Below are 20,481 nucleotides of genomic sequence, written 5' to 3'. Positions count from 1 at the left end.
GCTATAAATTTCCACCTACAGCTTTTGCTATATCCAGTACATTTTGTATGTTGAATTTTCATTTTCATTCAGGTCAGTGTGTTTTCAAAGTTCTCTTGAGATTTTTTTCTTTGACCTACTGACTTAAAGACTATGTTTTTTAAATTTCCAGAAGATGTGAAAATCCCAAATTTCCTGTAGTTTTGGATTTTTAATTTCATTCCAGTATTTCTGGAGAACATATTTTCTATTTTAATCCTTTTAAATTTTTTGAAAAATGTTTTATGACCTAACATATGTACTATCCTGGAAAATGCTTCAGATGCACCTGAGAAGAATGTGTATTCTGCTGTTACTGGATGGTGTATTCTAGAGATATATTAGGTCTAATAGGTATATAGTATTGCTCAAGTCTTCTGTTTCATTGTTGATCTCCTGTATAGTTCTTTCCTATGATTTTATACCCAATTCCCTGTAGTATATCTTCTTTTTTAAAATAGCTTGAGAGATTTCTTTATGCTACATTTATACCCTGTTATACTCATCACTGAGGAATTATGTACGTTAAGGCACATGCCTATGATTGAATTTTTTAAGGCCAGTAATACAAAATTCTGGGAAAATTAAGATACAAGAGAAAGAAAAGTCAGAATACATCCTTACACAAAACAGTACAATATGTACTGTTTGATTCCAATTTTGTTTTTAAAAAGACTGTAAAGAAACGTCAAAAATCAATGATTTGCTCTGTGTAAATGAAGCAATAACGTCCTAATCTGTCTTCCTGCTTCTAATCTTGTCCAGGAGTAGTTAGCACAGAGCAACAGGTAAGGCTTAGAACTAAGTTGTGTCCTACAGAATTCCAGCTTTGTTAGTAAGTGTGTGACCTTGGCACACAATTTTCCAAGCAAGGATTAAAATAGTATCTGTATCAAATGGCTGTTATGAGGATTAAATGAGCTAAGACATGTTAAACGCTTAGAATGGTGCCTACCACATAAGTGCTTAGTAAATGTTTGCTCTTACCATCCACCTCCAGTCCAGTCTCCATATCACAGTGTAAAGGTCACTCCCTTGTTAAAATCCTCCACCAGCTTCCTGTTTAAGCAAAAAACAACAATCCTCTTACCCCTAAGTTAGAAATTCCTGCTTCATCTGACCCATTTACCATTTAGATCTCTTCATTTCTTCCCCTCAAGCACAAAGCTCCAGACATACTGTCTTCTTTCGGTTCTTGAAACACTCCTGCTTGTTTTTGACTCAGGCACACGGCTTCTTTATCCTGCCTTGAATAATCTTCGCAGAAAGACTTTTGTCTTTCAGAAGTCAAATTTTATTTCCTTTCTCTGACTACTATAAATGAGCTACTCAATCACACTTTGTAGCATGACTCTATTAATAATTTCCTTGTTTCAAGCCGGCTCAACCAGGGCTGAACCCATGACCTGGAGATCAAGACCTGAGATGAGATCAAGAGTCAGATACCCAACCAATTGTACCACTCAGGCTCTACCCCACCTCACCTCATAACTCTATTTTTACATGACACTATCAATATATTAAACATTGTTTTCTCCCTACTTGTTTTGTGCCTTCTTACTAGTATTTAATTTTCATAAGACTATTTCCTGATACTTATGCGCTGGAGACTCAATCGTTATCAAACTATTTTATTTCCTGTATTCTATAATATTACTTCCGTAATAAAATTAATTGTATGTCAATTTAGTGTTTTAGGAAATAGAACACGATATTCTGTAATTAGTCTGAGTTCAAATTCAACTACTACAGAGACCCAGATGTACGCCTCTGGGCAAGCTTCTTACTCTTCCGGCTTCCTCAAATGGGAATACTATTTATTTCACAAGGTATTGCAAAAAAATTAAATCACGTAACATAAAAATGTTCAGCACTAAGTGAAAATTTGCCAGCATTAGAAATAAATGCCAAAGGCTCCTTGACTTTAGCTCTCTACTCCACCTAAGCCTCGGGAGGGTCGCTCTAGCCTCTACCTTCACCTCTATAGAACTCAGGGGCAACCCAGGAGGGGGCGGGAACAAGAGGTCCGTGCACGCACTTCCGCCCCCGCGTCTCTCTCAGCCAATCGGCCTCTGATACCCCACCCCTTCCGCTCTAGGGAAAAACTAGCTCCCAGGGCGTCTTCCGGCGGGAGCTGTGCTGCTCCTTATCATGGTGAGTTGGCTGGGGGTGTGAGGGCTTCTGTCGTAGGTGATTCCTCTTATCTGTTCTCAACCTGAAGCGGCCTTGACATGCCTCAGCTGCCCAGAGGAGGGGGTCCTCGAAGTTGTCCTCCGGCGTCCGGGGAGAAGCGGCTGACGTCCGAAGCATTCCTCCTAGAGTTCTGATCCCTCTTCGCTCCCTCACCCCGTTCCTTAGACGCTCGGGATCCCAGCCCTGCTCGAGGCCGAGTTTCCAATTCTTAGCAAGTTTGACTTTCCCCTGCCGAGATTTACTTGCTATAGAAATAAGTCTCCACAGGCGTCAGCGACTACCCCAGCAAAAGATGCGAAAACAAGTCCCCAACAACAGCGACCCTATTTAGTGAGGCTTATAGTGACAACACTGTTGGCCTTAATATGAATAGGGTATTGAGACTGACTCCCCACTGTGCAACTTGGCTTTATGGAGTGCCTGATGCAGCTTTCAAAAGGCCAGTGACTGGAGAAAGTCCAGGTGTTGGTAAAACGTCTTTGGTGCACTTTTCCCCGGCGTTTGTAGATTCCAGTATACCTTATGGTTTGGGGGATGTGATGTTTAATCTAAAGGGGTTTTGTAAGAGAAATTAGTCCCGTTATGCCTTTAGAAATCAAGTGTATGGCTCTCCGAATTTTATCAAAAGATATATTGATTGTAACTTTAGCGTCAAAAGAGGTATGCACCATTTTATCTAAAAAATTCATGGATTTCTTACTGATAGATACGGAGGAGAAAAGGACCACGTTTCAGTGTGCCTAAGCCATTGTTACTCTAAGTCTTTTTCCTTGAGTGGGTATGGTCGATAAAATGTTTCATTTATACTTATTTTTTTTCTGTAAATTTTCTGTAATCCCTCTTTTACACACAGAAAGTGGGTAAAAGTTTACTTTTGGGGATCTAACCAAATAGCCTTCGAGCTCCTTTCTTCAAAATACTCACCACTGTGTAGCCAGAATTAAGTTTATAAAATTTGACCATGCTACTCCCTTGCTCACTTGATTAAAATCCTTCCATTCACCACGCCGCATAATCCTCAAGATAAAGTCCTGTTTGCCACGGCATACCAACGTGTTGTCAAGCTTCTTTATAGCCTCTTTTTGCATATACTTATTTTCATTTTCCGGTCACAGTGAACAGCTTGCAGATCATGCTCTAAGGATTAGGCCTTTGCACCTAACTCATGCATGCTCTTCTGCGGAAATCATTGATCTCTCACTACTCATTATTATCAGTGTAATCCTTACATGTCCTTTAGTCTCTCATGAGCCTTTCTGCCCTGTCTCCAGATTCTGTTAGGCACCTCCTCCATGGTCCCATAATAACTTGGTGCTAATTACCAATAACATCTGGCCCTTAACAGACGGTTAAAATTGTGTATTCAGGTGTCTTTCTCACTTCCTAGACTGTAAGCTCTTTGAGAGCAGGACCTCTGTATTCACTCTGGTATTCCCAGAGCCTTGTAACAGTGCCTGGCCCAGAAGAGGTTTTTCAATATAAACCTGTTTTATAAAACACCAAATAAATATCTATGGCACTAAATTTTTATGCTTGAAACATTAGTAATACAGGAAAATAGTAGCATTTAAGGTATTATATGCAAAGCACAGTGCTAGCTTAGAAAATGTAAAGGAAATAATAGCCCTTGTCATTAGTGAAGTTACCAAAAAATTAACTTCAGTGCAAGATGACAAGATGAAAGCTATCCTCTGGTTCATTACAAAGCAAGTGGCATAAAAAACAGTATCTTTTGGAATAATCTAGGAAGGCTTCATATAGAAAGTCACCCATGAAACGGTGCTTTGTGCCTTACTTCATCACTCTGAATCTACTTTTCATTACTCTCATTTGAACGAGGAAACAGAGGTCAAGTAACTTGCCAGGTATTACAGGGCTGTTAGAGCTTGGGTTAGACAAGTCTGGCCTTTTCATTCTAGAGTGTTAACCATCATGAGACAGGGGTACACCAGTTTAGTTTGAGTTGATTTCCTACCTGAAGCAAGAGGTAAAGCTGGAAAGAAACTGAGGCTAGGTCATTGAAAGCATTGAATTTCAGATTGTAAAATTAGGAGTTTATCTTGATAGCAGTGGACAGCCAATGTAATTTTGGAAAAAGTGACATGAATTTAGGATTTTCGTGGGTTCTTACCTCTTTTAGCTAATATCAGAATGGCATCAGAAACGGCCCTCTGCCTTTTAAAAACCTTATTGTCTCAACCTAAAACTTAAGTTAAAGTAACTTAAGTAATTTAAAGTGGGATGAAGGTAGAAGATAACAGTATTAAGCAGAATTTATTTTTGGGACAAAATAACTGACATATAACTCATTAAGAATAGGGTATATTCATTAACATTGACATTCATTAGCATTTCAAATGAAAGTAGCATATTGTTCCTTTTCACCTGAAGTAGCTTAGCAAAGCCTTAGAGTTACACACACACTGTCTTTATTCGGATAGCAAAATCAGTAACACTTTGTTCTAATGCTTTATTTTTATATTTTAAAGTCTGTTTCACTTAAAAAATTTTTTATTATGGAAATTTTCAAACATAGGAAAGTAGAGTATAATGGGCCCCTGTGTAGCCATCACTTGGCCTCAACGATTATCAACATTCTGGTTTTTTTATGCCAGATTTCTAGTGGCTCAACCTTATTTTTTGCCTTTTCTGAGTCTCATCCTAATGTAACTAATGACATGTCTGAGTTTTGAAGGATGGGATATATATTTTTTTTATATAACTACTGAGATGTTCCCAGATGCTAACTGTGGGAAAATCATACCTGTGCTCGAGTTGAATCTGAGTTTTCCTCACTTTAAATCTGTTAACATTCAGTTCCACTGCTTTCTGTGGAGTTTAAGTGTTTAAGTCAAAGCAGCCAGTGGTAATGAGGTAGAAATGTAGTACGGTTGTTAATGGTGATCATGGCCTTACCATCTAGGAAAGCATTTTGCTAAAATTAAAATCCAAATAAATATTTAAGTACATGGCACTTAGCAATCAAATTATTGTACATGACCCACTGAAAATTGTGAAAGACTTTTTTTTTTTATCCCTAGAAACAGTACTTTGCTTTTGGAATAATAATTAAAAATTATTTTTTCCACAGTTTGTCTTTCCTCCCAGAGTTTTCTTTGTTTTTATTTTTCATAGGGTATTATATTCCCAAGATAGTGATGAAATTATACATCCATAAATTTCTTCAAGTACTCGATAGTTTTGTGTTTTAACAGAATAAAAAATCAAAGTAAGAAATATAGTAAGGACCCAACTTAATTTTTCCAAGAAACCATGTATTGAGTAGCTTATATTTTCTCCTGCTGATGTTGGATACTGCTTTAATCATAAAACAGTTTCCCATATGTGCTTAAACTCTCCTTTATGCTAAGGTTTCCTATACTTGAGTGACAAATTCTAGTCTCCAGTTAACATTTCTTCTCTTGCTAACCCCACCGCCATGCCTTTTCTCTACTGGACCCATACTGTGAACTAACAAGGACTACAGAGGCTAGCCAGAATGCTAGATACTTTGCCTAAGACAGAACCTCTTGATTAGGTAAATGTAATATTTTATTTCCAGCAGAGCTGTTTGGCAAATGGTTTGCTTTTCTGGTTCAAAATTACCTAATCCACTTAAAAATAAAAGGGTATAGTCTGGTGCTAAAATGCCTGGGTTTGAATTTCTGCTCAGTCAGTTGTTAGCAATGTCCCCTTGGACAATTTACTAAAAATTGTTTCCAGCTCATAGATTATTGTGAGAGTTAAATAGATACTTATAAAGTGTTTAGAATAATTGCCACATACTGAGTGTTCAGTAAATGTTGTTACTATTATATCGCATCACAGGATATGAAAAAGATTACATGCTTAAATGCTGATTTGTTTATTTTTGTTTATTTTAAAGGGGACAATTCATCTCTTTAGAAAACCACAGAGATCTTTTTTTGGCAAGTTACTACAGGAATTTAGACTTGTAGCAGCTGACCGAAGGGTAAGTTATTTATTAACTCTATTTTTAATCATTGCACAGACAACATAATGACATTGAAAAAGATCATTTTTAAGGTACAAAGAAATTACTCTTGATCCCACCACACTGGTTTTATTTTTAAGTAAACTCTACACCCAATGTGGGATTTGAACTCAACAACCCTGAGATCAAGAGTCACATGCTCTACTGACTGAGTCAGCCAGGCGCCCCACCACACTGTTTTCATTTTTTTATGTTGGATAAGCAATTTTTTTTTAAAGTAATCTCTGTGCCCAGTGTGGGGCTCTAACGCACAACCCCAAGATCAAGAGTTGCGTGCTCTACCAACTGAGTGAGCCAGGCACCCCTGAATAAGCACATTTTTAATGTAAAAGTATAGTATTTTCATACACAGTTGTTTGCTTGGGAGGAAGCTAGGCTTCAGTTTAGGTTCTTATTCTAATTCTAATGAGTGTTAAAGATAAATTATTTTGTGATTGCCTTTTATTTATTTTTTTCAGCATCTCAACTTTATTTTTTACCTTTTTTTTTTCTTTTTTTTTTTTTTTACAAATTTAATAATAGGTGTAGTTTGAAGCCATGTTTACTTATTTTTAGTGTATGGAAGGAAAAATAATTTATGCTTTGATACTGTAAGTAAAAAGATAATTGGTTTGATCTCAGGGTTGTGAATTCAAGCCCCATATTGGTCACCAATATAGACCTAGTTTTGTTTTCATTGTTCTCGTTATTGTGTAAATTATACTATAAGCTCCCTGAAGACAGTGACTGTATCTTATTTTGTCCACTTTTTAATAAAAGTACAAAATAAGCAATAAATATGTGAAGAATTTCAAATACACCTAGCTTCACTGGAACATAAGTAAACCAGTGATATTGGCCATATATTGTGATACTCGACTAGAGACTCTGTTCTTTGTTTTTTATCACTGTATCTTCTGTTTGCTAAAACCTTGGAATATAGACAGAACTCAATAATTCTAATATTTGCAAATAGTATACTGCTGTGGTTGTTAAAGAGCCAAAGGTAGGAAATTCATCTGCTACTTGTGTGTCTAGTCCGTTTAGGATGATCTTTTGAAAACAGGTAAGTAGAACTTTATAATGTTCTATGGAAAGCAACCACATTACAGAAGTAAACAGGAAACTCCTGAACCATATACAGTACACCACAGAATTGGTAGTAGGAACAAAACTGATCTAGGAATACCTACATTGTGCAGATAACTCTATCATAACTTAAATCTTACAAGATGTACCCTAGCTCGTCTCTTTTTACTACTACTCCTATCTTAGTTCTTGGTAATTTCTTATAAGGAAGATCCTTACCTCTCAGTTCCTTACTTCCTTACCACAAATAATCTTGTCATACATCCCTTCCAACTATCCACTTCTATGATCATACTACAGACATTATCATTTATAATAGCTAAAACTGCCTGTTGTCTCATTTTCAAGCATTTCACTCATAGTTACCATCTGTCTTTCCAGTTCACTCCTTGTATTACCCCAATTCCAGTAATTCTTCAGTCTTACTAGGATCTCTAATCCATTGACTGCCATCCTTTCACTATTTTTTACTTCTCTTATCCTCATTTGCTTACTTATCCAGTTTAGATTCTTTGGTTCATCATCACCAATTTCATGCATATGTCTTAAACTCCTTTGTGCCCTCCTTCCATCTATCTCTCATCCTCTGATACTTTCTGCAAATCCTTAACATCATTAAGTTTACTTTCCTCCTACTCTGTGGCTGCACCCAATTGAATGTAGCCTGAGAGAAACGTGGTGACTGGTCTGATTTTAAATTCATGGTCAAGTATGCCATTAGAGCTGCCCATTCTATATTTTTTAGTTCATTCACTTTTCCATTTTTCTAGATGGTTATTTCAACCCATTTTCTTTCACTTCTGTCCTCAAACTTCCAAAACCTTATTCATCCTCACTCTGACCTATTGGTCTTGCTTCCTGTTTCACTAAAGGAAAAGAAGTAATCAGAAAACGCTTCCACATCCTGTCATCCACCAACACTATCTTTGCGCCTGTCTCTATAAACGAACTCTGTTCTTTGTAAGGCCAGTGCCTCTACTTGTTGCTTACTCAAAGACAACTTTCCTACGATTGTTCCTTCTGTCTCTTGCATCATTGTTCCTTCTTGCATCATTATTACATGCCATGTCTTCCACTGTCAGCTACTCCCTCATTTCTCTGCTTCCTTTTATAGAACAACTACTTAAAAGAATTGTCTTTACTCTGTTCACTTTCTCTTCTCCCTGGCTCTACTTCCCACCAATCCACTGTAACAGCTTTAACAAAGTAATAACCTCTGTGTTGCCAAAATCAATGTTCATTCTCATTTCCCATGTTACTTAACCTTCAATAGCATTTGACAAAAATTGGTCACTTCCTTAAAGCACTTTTTTCATTTGGACTGAAACATCACTCTTGGTTTTCCTTCTACTTACTTGGCTGTTGTTCATCACTTTCCTGTCATCTTTCTGATCTTTAAGTTTTAGAGCATCCCACCTCTTAGAGCTTTAGCCTCTGTTGCTTATGTTTGTTACATCTAGGTGACACTGACTTCATATGCTGATGACCCCATATATATATCCCAATCTCTAACTTCTCCCCTACTTCTAGATTCCTATGTATAATGGCCCTTTCAGCATTTCTACTTGGATATCTAACAGGCATCTCAAATTTAATATGGTCAAACCTGAACTTTGATTTTCTGTCCCTTCCTCACTAAATGGCCACTCTTTTCTTGCAGTGCACAGGCCAGAAACCCTGGAGTTGTTCTTACCTCTCTTTCTCTCGTTCCTCATCCATTTTATAAGTAAATCTTGCTAGCTCCATCTTTAATATAGTACTTAGAATCTGACTCTTTTAACACTCTCTTACCAACTTCAAAGCCACCATTTCTCACATGGATTATTGCAGTCATGTTCCAAATGGTCTTCCCACTTCTCTCTTTGCCCTTATGCAGTACATTCAAAATAGAGAAGCTAGATGATCTTTTATGAAAGCTAAGTCACTTTCCATCTCATTTGAAATAAACCCCAGGTCTTTTGCTAGCATACAAGATACTACTCAATGGAGCCCCAGATTCCCTCTCACCTCTCTTGCCTAGCCATCCTAGGCCAGGTACTCTTCTATCTTAGGGCATTTGCGCCGTGGTACCCATTTTCTTTCCCAGATATCGCATGCTTAGCACCTTTGCCTCTGTAAAATCTCAGGTCACATGTTACCTCACCAAAGGGGTCTTTTCTGACTACCCTGTCTACTGTCTAGTAGAGCAACCTTTCCATGATACCCATTACTGAGTTCTTACACACTTTATTTTTCCTTTGTAGCACTTACCACCACCTGATGTTATATATTTGTTTGTTGTCTGTCATCCCAGCTAGATTATAAGGTCCATGTTTTGTTCATTGCTGTATCTCCAGTGCCTAGAAAAGTGTCTGTTACAAAATAGGTACTCAAATATTTGTTGATGAATAGCTTGATTCATCAGTAGAGCTTCAGAGAAGGTCATTTTCAAATTACATGCTTTTATCCTCTTTTTCTGACTATTCTTCAATCCCTGTCCTGACTAGAGCTCATGTCCAGTCATTTCATTAATGTCCTCACTTTTAGAGTCCCTTGTCCCATTAACCTATCCTATCAGCTCTCAGTCTCTGACATCCCTACCTCACCTGCTTCTCTGGTTTTGCTCCTAGGGGTAGGGGAACCTGCAGAATGCTGTCTACCATAAATTCATGCTGGTAATTCTTTTCTCTTTTTTGACAATTCAGTAGTATTCTCACTATAATAGCTATTCTGCAAACTCTCCTCTTGATTTAAGTTCTACTTTACCATATCCCTTAATTTTCGAAAAACACGTTGTTCTTTTCTGGAGATTTATAAGGTATTAGCTCTGTGCAATTTCGCTGTCACTTCTTTCTGCCTCACAGTTTCTGTCCCTTCAGTCACCTTCTTATCCTTCTCACCTTTCTGAAAAGAGTTGTTCTTCATTCTAAACCTGCATTTTCCATCTGTGTTCTAAAGCCATCCTATCTCACACGTGACTTTTGCAATTATATCTGTTTAATCTTAATGCCTACATATAATTCCCTTTTCGCTAATTTCTTTCACTTCTACATTCACACAATTATAGGTCTCCCTTCTTTGTACGGAGTAGAGTGGAACAAGAATTAAAAAAAAAACCCACTTGATCTCTTGTTTTTAGAATTCCCTTTCTCCTTCTGATGAAATCCTAGCTACTTTCAGGGTGTATCTCAGGTCTGTGAACTTCTAAACCATGGTAGTCTTTCCCTCTTTTGCAGTCCTATTTCATATGACTTATTTGGTGAATAAGTAAGTGCGGCCCTTTTTCAGGGGAGGGAAGGAGTAACTCTATTTTGATATAATTTCAAGTCTACAGAAAAGTCACAAGATTAGTGTGAGGAACTCCCTTAAGCCCTTTACTCAGGTTCGCCATTTGCTTTATATTTTGCCCCATTTGCTATCATTATCTCTGTGTACATATTTATAGAGACAAAATGGTGTTAAAGTAAATGCCTATTTTTCTCAACTGTTTGAGAGTTTTTATGGCAGGATTTTTTTTCTCTTGAAGAATTCCCCTTCTATTGTTTTAGATTTACATATATTATAATAATAAATTGGTTGATGATAATTTTGGTAGGTATAGAAAATGTGACACTGACTTTTTGAAGGAAGTTGGGTTTATTCCTTTGTGGAGTATGAATTGCAGCAACTTGAATAAACCCAGTGAAGTTTATTAGCACTATGCAAATAAGAGTGATTTTCTTTTTCACAGTCCTGGAAGATACTGCTCTTTGGTGTAATAAATTTAACATGTACTGGCTTCCTGCTTATGTGGTGCAGTTCTACGAACAGTATAGGTATGTCACCATTCTTATTTTTGTGCAATTAATTATTAGTTTCACATTTATTGTTCTGATCTTAAAAAAAGGTATGTCTTTCTTTACATGGGGTATATTATTCTGAAATATAAATCAAAAGATTTAATTGTGAGAATCTATTTGAAAAGTATCTTGTAAACGGTACAGTATGGTTTAATTATTAGGTATTATCATTTTTTTTAATGTTTGTATATTTTTGAGAGAGAGAGACAGAGCGTGAGTGGGGAGGGGCAGAGAGAGAGAGGGAGACACAGAATCTGAAATAGACTCCAGTCTCTGAGCTATCAGCACAGAGCTCAACACAGCTCAAACTTGGGAATGGCGAGATCATGGCCTAAGCCGAATCGGACATTTAAGTGAGTGAACCAGCCAGGTGCCCCTGGGGGTTCTCATTTTAAATCACCTATTTTTTTTTAAGTTTTAAATCCTTTAAAAAAATTTTTTTTGTTGTTTATTTATTTTTGAGAGAAACAGAATGTGGGTGAGGGAGGGGCAGAGAGAGAGGGAGACAGGCTCCAGGCTCCGAGCTGTCAGCACAGAGCCCAAAGCGGGGCTCGAACTCATGAACCCTGAGATCATGACTTGAGCCAAAGTCAGACGCTTAACTGACTAAGCCACCCAGGTACCCCTGTAAGTTTTAAATCTATTTGAAAAACTTAGATTCCTGTTTAAAGTGATAGACTATCCCTTCAGTTTATGCGGTGTCTCCGTAAGATTTTGACATTTATGTTTATTGGATTTTCCTTGTAAAGGGAAATCTGTAATATTTTTCTTGACCTCGTATATTTAAAAAAAAATTTTTTTTTATGTTTATTTCTGAGACAGAGAGGGACAGAGCATGAGTGGGGGAGGGGCAGAGAGAGAGGAAGACACAGAATCAGAAGCAGGCTCCAGGCTCTGAGCTATCAGCACAGACCCCAACGCGGGGGTCGAACTCACGAACCACGAGATCATGACCCGAGCCGAAGTCGGACACTCAACCGACTGAGCCACCCAGGCGCCCCTTGACCTCGTATATTTTTATGTATCCTTATTTTCATACTGCTATTTAAAGAATATATTTAAAATAGTATTCAGATGACAGAAAACGGCAAAAAACCAAAAACGATTACAGCACTTTTGGGTATATGCTGCTTCATTTTTCCTGATGGAGAAATCAGTTCTGAAAGTAAACTATTAAATTTACCTTCTTTGTTTTTTGTTTTTTAAACTTTTTTTCTTTTTTAAATTAAGTAGTCCCATGCCCAGCATGAGACTTGAACTCATGACCCCGATATCAAGAATCACATCCTCTAGCCATTCAGGCGCCTCTGTACTTATCAACTTTAGCTACATATATATTAGTCTAAGTAATTGCCAACATATGAGGTTAATTAGTGATTCCATTTTTTTTTTTTTTGTAATGGATACTTCTGGTGTGAACAATCCTGATGATGAGCTATATTTCCTAACAGCAACATTTTAATCATTTGTTTTGTTGTTGTTTTGCAGCTTTAACTGCCTATACTTACTTGACCATATTTGACCTTTTTAGGTAAGTTTTAGAAGATCTCTTCAGTGTTTTGAAACTAATAAGGAATTTTTGCACTGAATTTATGAAGCTTTCTCTGCTTAAAGCAATGTGTGTAACAAGTAAAATTCTCAACAATATATATACAAACAATAACAATTAGGAGATATATTGGAAGAAATTATCTCATAGAGGAACAGAAAAGATAATATTAAGGCATTAGACCAGGTGCTTGAGGTGCCTACCTGTAGTTGAGTCAGCTGTGGCCAGGGAGCAGGGTCAAGTAAGAACATACCAGTTTCTTCTGTAACCATGTAGATGGGCATTAATAACTAAAGTGAGTAATTGTGAGCTAGGGAGACACCTTTTTGGCTCCCTGCTTTGTAAGACCTTTCATATTACTGTGTAAGGGTTGTAAAATACTTGATGTTTTCAAGAGCGATGCCTTAGGAGTATTACAATGTCTTTTCATCAGTCATCTAACTAAATCTACTTGACTGGTCTAAAACAGATAGTTACCACCTGAATTTCACACTGTAGTAATCTCCACTGTACTTGGAAAATGAACATCCAGAACATTCAGAATGTTGTTAAGGTGTTATTAATATTTAGTTTAACTTTTAACAAAGATTAAAGTTAATCAGAGTCAAGATTTATTGTCTGTGGCTAAAATAAAATATATTATTTATATTTTATTATTACCTTATTATTACTGTCTCATTTTTGCATGCTCAGTTACGGAAGCCATTTAGCATGGATAACTTACTGAGTAGAGAAAGAATGGATTTAGGTTCTATTTATTGACTTGATGTATCCTAATTTTTTTCAGTTTCTTTACATGTTAAAGCTGAGGTATTAGGATTTTGTGATTAGATTTGGGATTATTTGAATAATTTATTTAGTCTTCAAACACTGATAACTTTCACCAAACTTAGGAATTCTGGAAACTTAATTTATTTCTGTGTGTTCTCGCTCTAGTTCTAAAGCAAAATTTATTTTCCTTTTTACTTAGTTTAATAACATGTTTGATAAGTTACTGGGTAATGATGAGGAAACCTAGCCCTGTCTATTCATTTGGGTAAGTTCACGTCCTTTTATTTTCTGGTAACTTATTGCTATTAAAATGGTAGGTGTATCAGGAAGTAAAGAGCTAGTTAGAATATTTTTAGAGAATAAATGCTGCCTGCTTAGTGGAATGGGATCCCAAATAGTGAAATAGATTTAAAAAAGTATCTTCCAAGAGGATTTTAGATAAGAAACATGAATATTTACATTTAAATAGTATTAAAATAAAATGTTCACATTTTTTTTCTATTTTATAAAACAAATGCTAACATGAAATGTTCACATTAAGTTCTTGAGTATTTTGGTAATCTCTTAAATTTTAGTTAAAGGGAGTACAAAGGATTTTCCTATGTATATGTTAGAAAAATGTGATATACTTTAACATTAATGCAGTGATAGAGATATATTTTTATCTTAAAATGGGATTTGTGATAGCTATGGGCTAATAGAATTTGAGATTCTGTTTCGGTAGTTTCAGAAATTACTCAAAGTTGAAAGCTGGAAGATAATCTTTTGAATTAGAAGTTTTTGTTAATATATTAGAAAAAATGAGTTTCTTTCAGATTTTAGGAAACAATGTGAAATTCAGTTTAGGGGGGATAGAATTAAGATGGTGGAGTGGTATGGGGACCCTGCGCTTGTCTCATCCCTGAAACCCAGCTAGTTCAGCATCAAGCCATCTTGAACACCTAGGAAATTGATCTGAGGATTAACACAACAGTCTGCATAATTTGAGCTACAGAAGTTGGCAGGTACGCAGTGTGGAGAGGTGAATTGGAGAAGAAGAAGGCTGCAGAAAGTATGGAGTCAATTTGGGGAGAGAGGACAAAGAGAGGGAGAGAGTGCAGCACATCAGGATCACACAAGAAAAGCACTCCCCTTCCCTCAAAAGTAGCTGGAGGAAAAGAGAGAGAGTGAGAGAAAGAGAAAGAGAGAAAGAGAAAAGACACTCTCAGGGGACTGCGCAAGAAGTCTGTTCCCCAAGGCCATGGGCAGGGAGAAAAGAGAGGGTTTCAGTGTCCCCAGCATTCGATAAGCAGTGGAGCAGACTCTGAAGTTTCAGAGCTCACTGCCTGGCGCTGCTCCAGTGAGGAAGTAGGGATTTATTCCTGGGCTGCAGGGATTCAATATCCACACGTCAATTGTGGTTCAGTATCCACACATCAATCAACATGATACATCACATTAATAAAAGAAAGGATAAGAACCACATGATCCTTTCAATAGATGCAGAAAAGCATTTGACAAAGTACAGTGTCCTTTCTTGATGAAAACCCTCAAGAAAGTAGGGATGGAAAGAACATACCTCAACATCATAAAGGCCGTATACAAAAGACCCACAATTAATATCATCCTCAATGGGGAGAAACTGAGAGCTTTCCCCGTAAGATCAGGAACATGTTGTTCAGCATAGTACTGGAAGTCCTAGCTTCAGCAGTCAGACAACAGAAAGAAACAAAAGGCATCCAAATCAGCGGGGAAGAAGTCTGACTTTCACTCTTCACAGACGACATGATACTCTACCTGGAAAACCCAAAAGACTTCACAAAAAACTACTAGAACTGGTACATAAATTCAACAAAGTCACAGGATATAAAATCAGTATACAAAAATCGGTTGCATTTCTATACACCAATAATGAAGCAGCAGAAAGAGAAATCAAAGAATCAATCCCATTTACAATTGCACCAAAAAACCATAAAATACTTAGGAATAAACCTAACCTAATAAAAGATCTGTATGCTGAAAACTAGAAAGCTTATGAAAGAAATTGAAGAAGACACAAAAAAATGTAAAAAGATTCCATGCTACTGGATAGGAAGAACAAATATTGTTAAAATGTCGATACTACCCAAAGCAATCTACATATTCAATGCAATCCCTGTCAAAGTAACACCAGCATTCTTCACAGAGCTAGAACAAATAATCCTAAAATTTGTATGGAACCAGAAAAGACTCCAAATAGCCAAAGCAATCTTGAAAAAGAAAACCAAAGCAGGAGGCATCACAATCCCAGACTTCAAGCTATACTACAAAGCTGTAATCATCAAGACAGTATGGTACTGGCACAAGAACAGACACTCAGATCAATGGAATAGAATAGAGAACCCAGAAATGGACCCACAGACGTATGGCCAACTAATGTTTGACAAAGCAGGAAAGAATATCCAATGGGAAAAAGACAGTCTCTTCATTTTTTTTTAAATATATGAAATTTATTGTCAAATTAGTTTCCATACAACACCCAGTGCTCATCCCAAAAGATGCCCTCTTCAATACCCATCACCCACCCTCCCCTCCCTCCCACCCCCCATCAGCCCTCAGTTTGTTCTCATTTTTTAAGAGCCTCTTATGCTTTGGCTCTCTCCCACTCTAACCTCTCTCTCTCTTTTTTTTTTTCCTTCCCCTCCCCCATGGGTTCCTGTTAAGTTTCTCAGGATCCACCTAAGAGTGAAACCATATGGTATCTGTCTTTCTCTGTATGGCTTATTTCACTTAGCATCAACCTCTCCAGTTCCGTCCATGTTGCTACAAAGGGCCATATTTCATTCTTTCTCATTGCCACATAGTACTCCATTGTGTATATAAACCACAATTTCTTTATCCATTCTTCTGTTGATGGACATTTAGGCTCTTTCCATAATTTGGCTATTGTTGAGAGTGCTGCTATAAACATGGGGTACAAGTGCCCCTGTGCATCAGTACTCCTGTATCCCTTGGGTAAATTCCTAGCAGTGCTACTCCTGGGTCATAGGGTATGTCTATTTTTAACTTTTTGAGGAACCTCCACACTGTTTTCCAGAGTGGCTGCACCAATTTGCATTCCCACCAACAGTGCAAGAGGGTTCCTGTTTCTCCACATCCTCCCCAGCATCCATAGTCTCCTGATTTGTTCATTTTGGCCACTCTGACTGGCGTGAGGTGATACCTGAGTGTGGTTTTGATTTGTATTTCCCTGATGAGGAGCGACGTTGAGCATCTTTTCATGTGCCTGTTGGCCATCCAGATGTCTTCTTTAGAGAAGTGTCTACTATTCATGTTTTCTGCCCATTTCTTCACTGGATTATTTGTTTTTCGGGTGTAGAGTTTGGTGAGCTCTTTATAGATTTTGGATACTAGCCCTTTGTCCAATATGTCATTTGCAAATATCTTTTCCCATTCCGTTGGTTGCCTTTTAGTTTTGTTGATTGTTTCCTTCGCTGTGCAGAAGGTTTTTATCTTGATGAGGTCCCAATAGTTCATTTTTGCTTTTAATTCCCCTGTCTTTGGGGATGTATCAAGTAAGAAATTGCTACGGCTGAGATCAGAGAGGTCTTTTCCTGTTTTCTCCTCTAGTGTTTTGATGGTTTCCTGTCTCACATTCAGGTCCTTTATCCATTTTGAGTTTATTTTTGTGAATGGTGTGAGAAAGTGGTCTAGTTTCAACCTTCTGCATGTTGCTGTCCAGTTCTCCCAGCACCATTTGTTAAAGAGACTAAGACAGTCTCTTCAGCAAATGGTGTTAGGAATGCAGGACAGCAACATGCAGAAGAATGAACCTGGACCAGTTTCTTATACCATACATAAAAATAAACTCAAAATGGATGAAAGACCTAAATGTAAGACGGGAAACCATCAAACTCCTAGAGGAGAAAACAGGCAAAAACCTCTGACCTCGGCTGCAGCAACTTCTTACTAGACATGTTTCCAGAGACCAGGGAAAACAACAGCAAAAGTGAACTATTGGGACCTCATCAAGATAGAAAGCTTCTGGGGGCGCCTGGGTGGCGCAGTCGGTTAAGCGTCCGACTTCAGCCAGGTCACGATCTTGCGGTCCGTGAGTCCGTGAGTTCGAGCCCCGCGTCAGGCTCTGGGCTGCTGGCTCGGAGCCTGGAGCCTGTTTCCGATTCTGTGTCTCCCTCTCTCTCTGCCCCTCCCCCGCTCATGCTGTGTCTCTCTCTGTCCCAAAAATAAATAAAAAACGTTGAAAAAAAAAAAAAAAAAAAAAAAAAAGATAGAAAGCTTCTGCACAGCGAAGGAAACAATCAACAACACTAAAAGACAACCAACGGAATGGGAGAATATATTTGCAAATGACATATTGGACATATCCAAAATCTATAAAAAAGTTAACAAATTCAACACTCAAAAAACAAATAATCCAGTGAAGAAATAGGCAGAAGATATGAATAGACACTTTTTCAAAGAAGACATCCAGGGGCACCTGTGCTGACCTCTCAGAGCCTGGAGCCTGCTTCAGATTCTGTGTTTCCCTCTCTCTCTGTTCCTCCCCTACTTGAGCTATGTCTCTCTCTCAAAAATAAATAAACATTAAAAAAAAAAAAAAAAAAAAAGACATCCAGAGGGGAAACAGACACATGAAAAGATGCTCAACATCACTCATCATCAGGGAAATACAAATCAAAACCATGAGATACCACCTCATTACCTGTGAAATAACTAAAATTAACAACTTGGGAAACAACAGATGTTGGCAAGGACACAGAAAAAGGGGTACCTTTTGCGTGTTGGTGGGGATGCAAACTGGCGCAACCACTCTGGAAAACGATTTTTGAGGTTCCTCAAAAAAAAAAAATAGAACTACCTTACAACCCAGCATTTGCACTACTAGCTATTTATCCAAAGGCTCCAAAAATACTGATTCAAAGAGGCACATGCATCCCAGTGTTTATAGCAGCACCATCAACAATAGCCAAATTACGGAAAGAGCCCAAATGTCTGTTGACTGATGAATGAATAAAGAAGAATAAAGAATACATATATGTGTATATATATATACATATGTATGTATATGTATATAATATGTATATCTGTATATGTATATATACATATAATGGAATATTACTCAGCAATCAAAAAGAATGAAATCTTGCCATTTGCAGCAACATGAATGGAACTAGAGTGTATTATGCTAGGTGAAATAAGTCAGAGAAAGACAAATCTATGATTTCACTCATATGTGGAGTTTAAGAAACACAGTAGATGAACATAAAGGAAGGGAAGGAAAACTAAGACAAAAATAGAAAGGGAGGGACGCCTGGGTGGCTCAGTTGGTTAAGCATCTGACTCTTGACTTCAGCTCAGGTCATGGTCTCATGGTTTGTGAGTTTGAGCCCCATGTCAGGCTCTGCACTGACAGTGTGGAGCCTGCTTGGACTTCTCTCTCTGCCCCTACTCTGCTTGCTCTCTCTTTCAAAAAAAATAAGTAAACTTAAAAAAAACAGAAAGGGAGGTAAACCATAAGAGACTCTTAAATACAAAGAACAAGCAAGTTGCTGGAGGAGTGTTGGGTGGGGGAATGGGCTAAATGGGTGATGGGTGTTAAGGAGGACACTTGGGATGAGCACTGGGTGTTTTATGTAAGTGATGAATCACTAAATTCTACTCCTGAAACCATTATTACACTATATGTTCACTAACTTGGATTTAAATAAAAATTTTTTAAAAAGTTTGGGTGGCGGGGTTATTGTGATAAAATGTGCATAGCATAAAAGTTACCATTTTGATCATTTTCAGGTGTACAATTCAGTGGCAATACCTTCACGGTGTTGTATGAGCAATGCCATTATTTCCAAAAATATTTCCTCTTCCCAAACAAAAACTCGTATCCACTTAACAGTGACTCCCTATTCCCCTATCTCAGCCCCTGGCAACCACCATTCTACTTTCTGTGTTTATGAATTTGCCTCTTCTAGGCACCTCACATAAATGGAATCAAACAATATTTGTCCTTTTGAATATGGCTTATTTCACTTAATGTTTTCAAATTTCATCTGTGTTATAGCATAGATCAGAATTTCATGATTTCCTTAAGTTGAATAATATTCTATTGTATGTATATATCACATTTTGTTTATTCTGTTGATGGATATTTGGGCTGTATCTACCTTTGGGCCATTGTGAGTAGTGCTTTTATAACAATTGGTGTACAAGTATCTGTTTGAATCCCTGCTTTCAGCTCTTTTGGGTATATACTGATTCCTGGATCATATTCTGTGATTCCATGTTTAATTTTTTGAGGAACCACCATATAATTTTCCACAGAAGCAGCACCATTTTATATTCCCACCAGCATCCTCACCAACACTTGTCATTTTTCTTTTTCTTTTTAAGTTTTTAAAATTCTAATATAATTAGCATACAGCATTATATTAGCTTGAGGTGTACAGTATAGTGATTCATAATTCTGTATGTTACCAACTGCTCATCACAGTAGTATACTCTGGAGTGCCTGGGGGCTCAGTTGACTCACTGTCTCAGTCTTGATTTTGGCTCAGGTCATGATCTCACAGTTCATGAGATCAAGCCCTGTGTCGGGTTCTGTGCTGACAGTGCAGAGCCTGCTTGGGATTCTCTCTCTGTCTCTCTCTTTCTGTCTCTCTCTCTCTCTGTCTCTCTCTCTCTCTCTCTCTCTCTCTCTCTCTATTATTTGCAAATATCTTCTCCCGTTGAAAGAAGAATTTAACTTTCTGGCCCTCCCCTGTGCATGCTCTCTCTGTCTCAAAATAAAAAATAAACATTAAAAAAAACAATAAGTATACTTTTAATTCCCTTCACCTATTACACCCGTGCCCACCCCCCCTTGCCCTCTGGTAACCATGTTTGTTCTTTGTATTTAAGAGTCTATGTTTTGTTTTGTCTCTTTTTCTTTGTTTAGTTTCTTAAATTCTACATATGCTACTTATTTCATTTAGCATTATACCCTCTAAATCCATCTATGTTGTTGCAAATGGCAAGATTTTATTCTTTTTTACGGCTGAGTAATAATCCATTGTGTGTGTATACACACACATACA

At 37.5% G+C, this 20,481-nt stretch overlaps 1 protein-coding gene across 2 annotated transcripts in view; it reads left to right on the top strand.

Moving 5' to 3' along the window:
• The first annotated feature begins 2,097 nt into the window (after positions 1-2,097).
• SLC30A6 (solute carrier family 30 member 6) overlaps positions 2,098-20,481 on the top strand; it is a 42,582-nt gene continuing 24,198 nt past the window's right edge. The window contains exons 1-5 of one of the 2 annotated variants that reach the window (XM_042933296.1): positions 2,098-2,172; positions 6,098-6,184; positions 11,004-11,088; positions 12,601-12,643; positions 13,632-13,697. In XM_042933296.1, the coding sequence (XP_042789230.1) occupies positions 2,170-2,172; positions 6,098-6,184; positions 11,004-11,088; positions 12,601-12,643; positions 13,632-13,697 (284 nt within the window). In that variant the 5' untranslated portion in view covers positions 2,098-2,169. The remainder of the gene's footprint in view (positions 2,173-6,097; positions 6,185-11,003; positions 11,089-12,600; positions 12,644-13,631; positions 13,698-20,481) is intronic. The other variant, XM_042933297.1, reaches the window with a different exon arrangement.

Source organism: Panthera leo, chromosome A3 (genome assembly GCF_018350215.1).
Source record: "Panthera leo isolate Ple1 chromosome A3, P.leo_Ple1_pat1.1, whole genome shotgun sequence".
Taxonomy (NCBI): domain Eukaryota; kingdom Metazoa; phylum Chordata; class Mammalia; order Carnivora; family Felidae; genus Panthera; species Panthera leo.
Note: the sequence above shows the minus strand (reverse complement) of the source record. Positions and strands in the feature narration are given on the sequence as shown.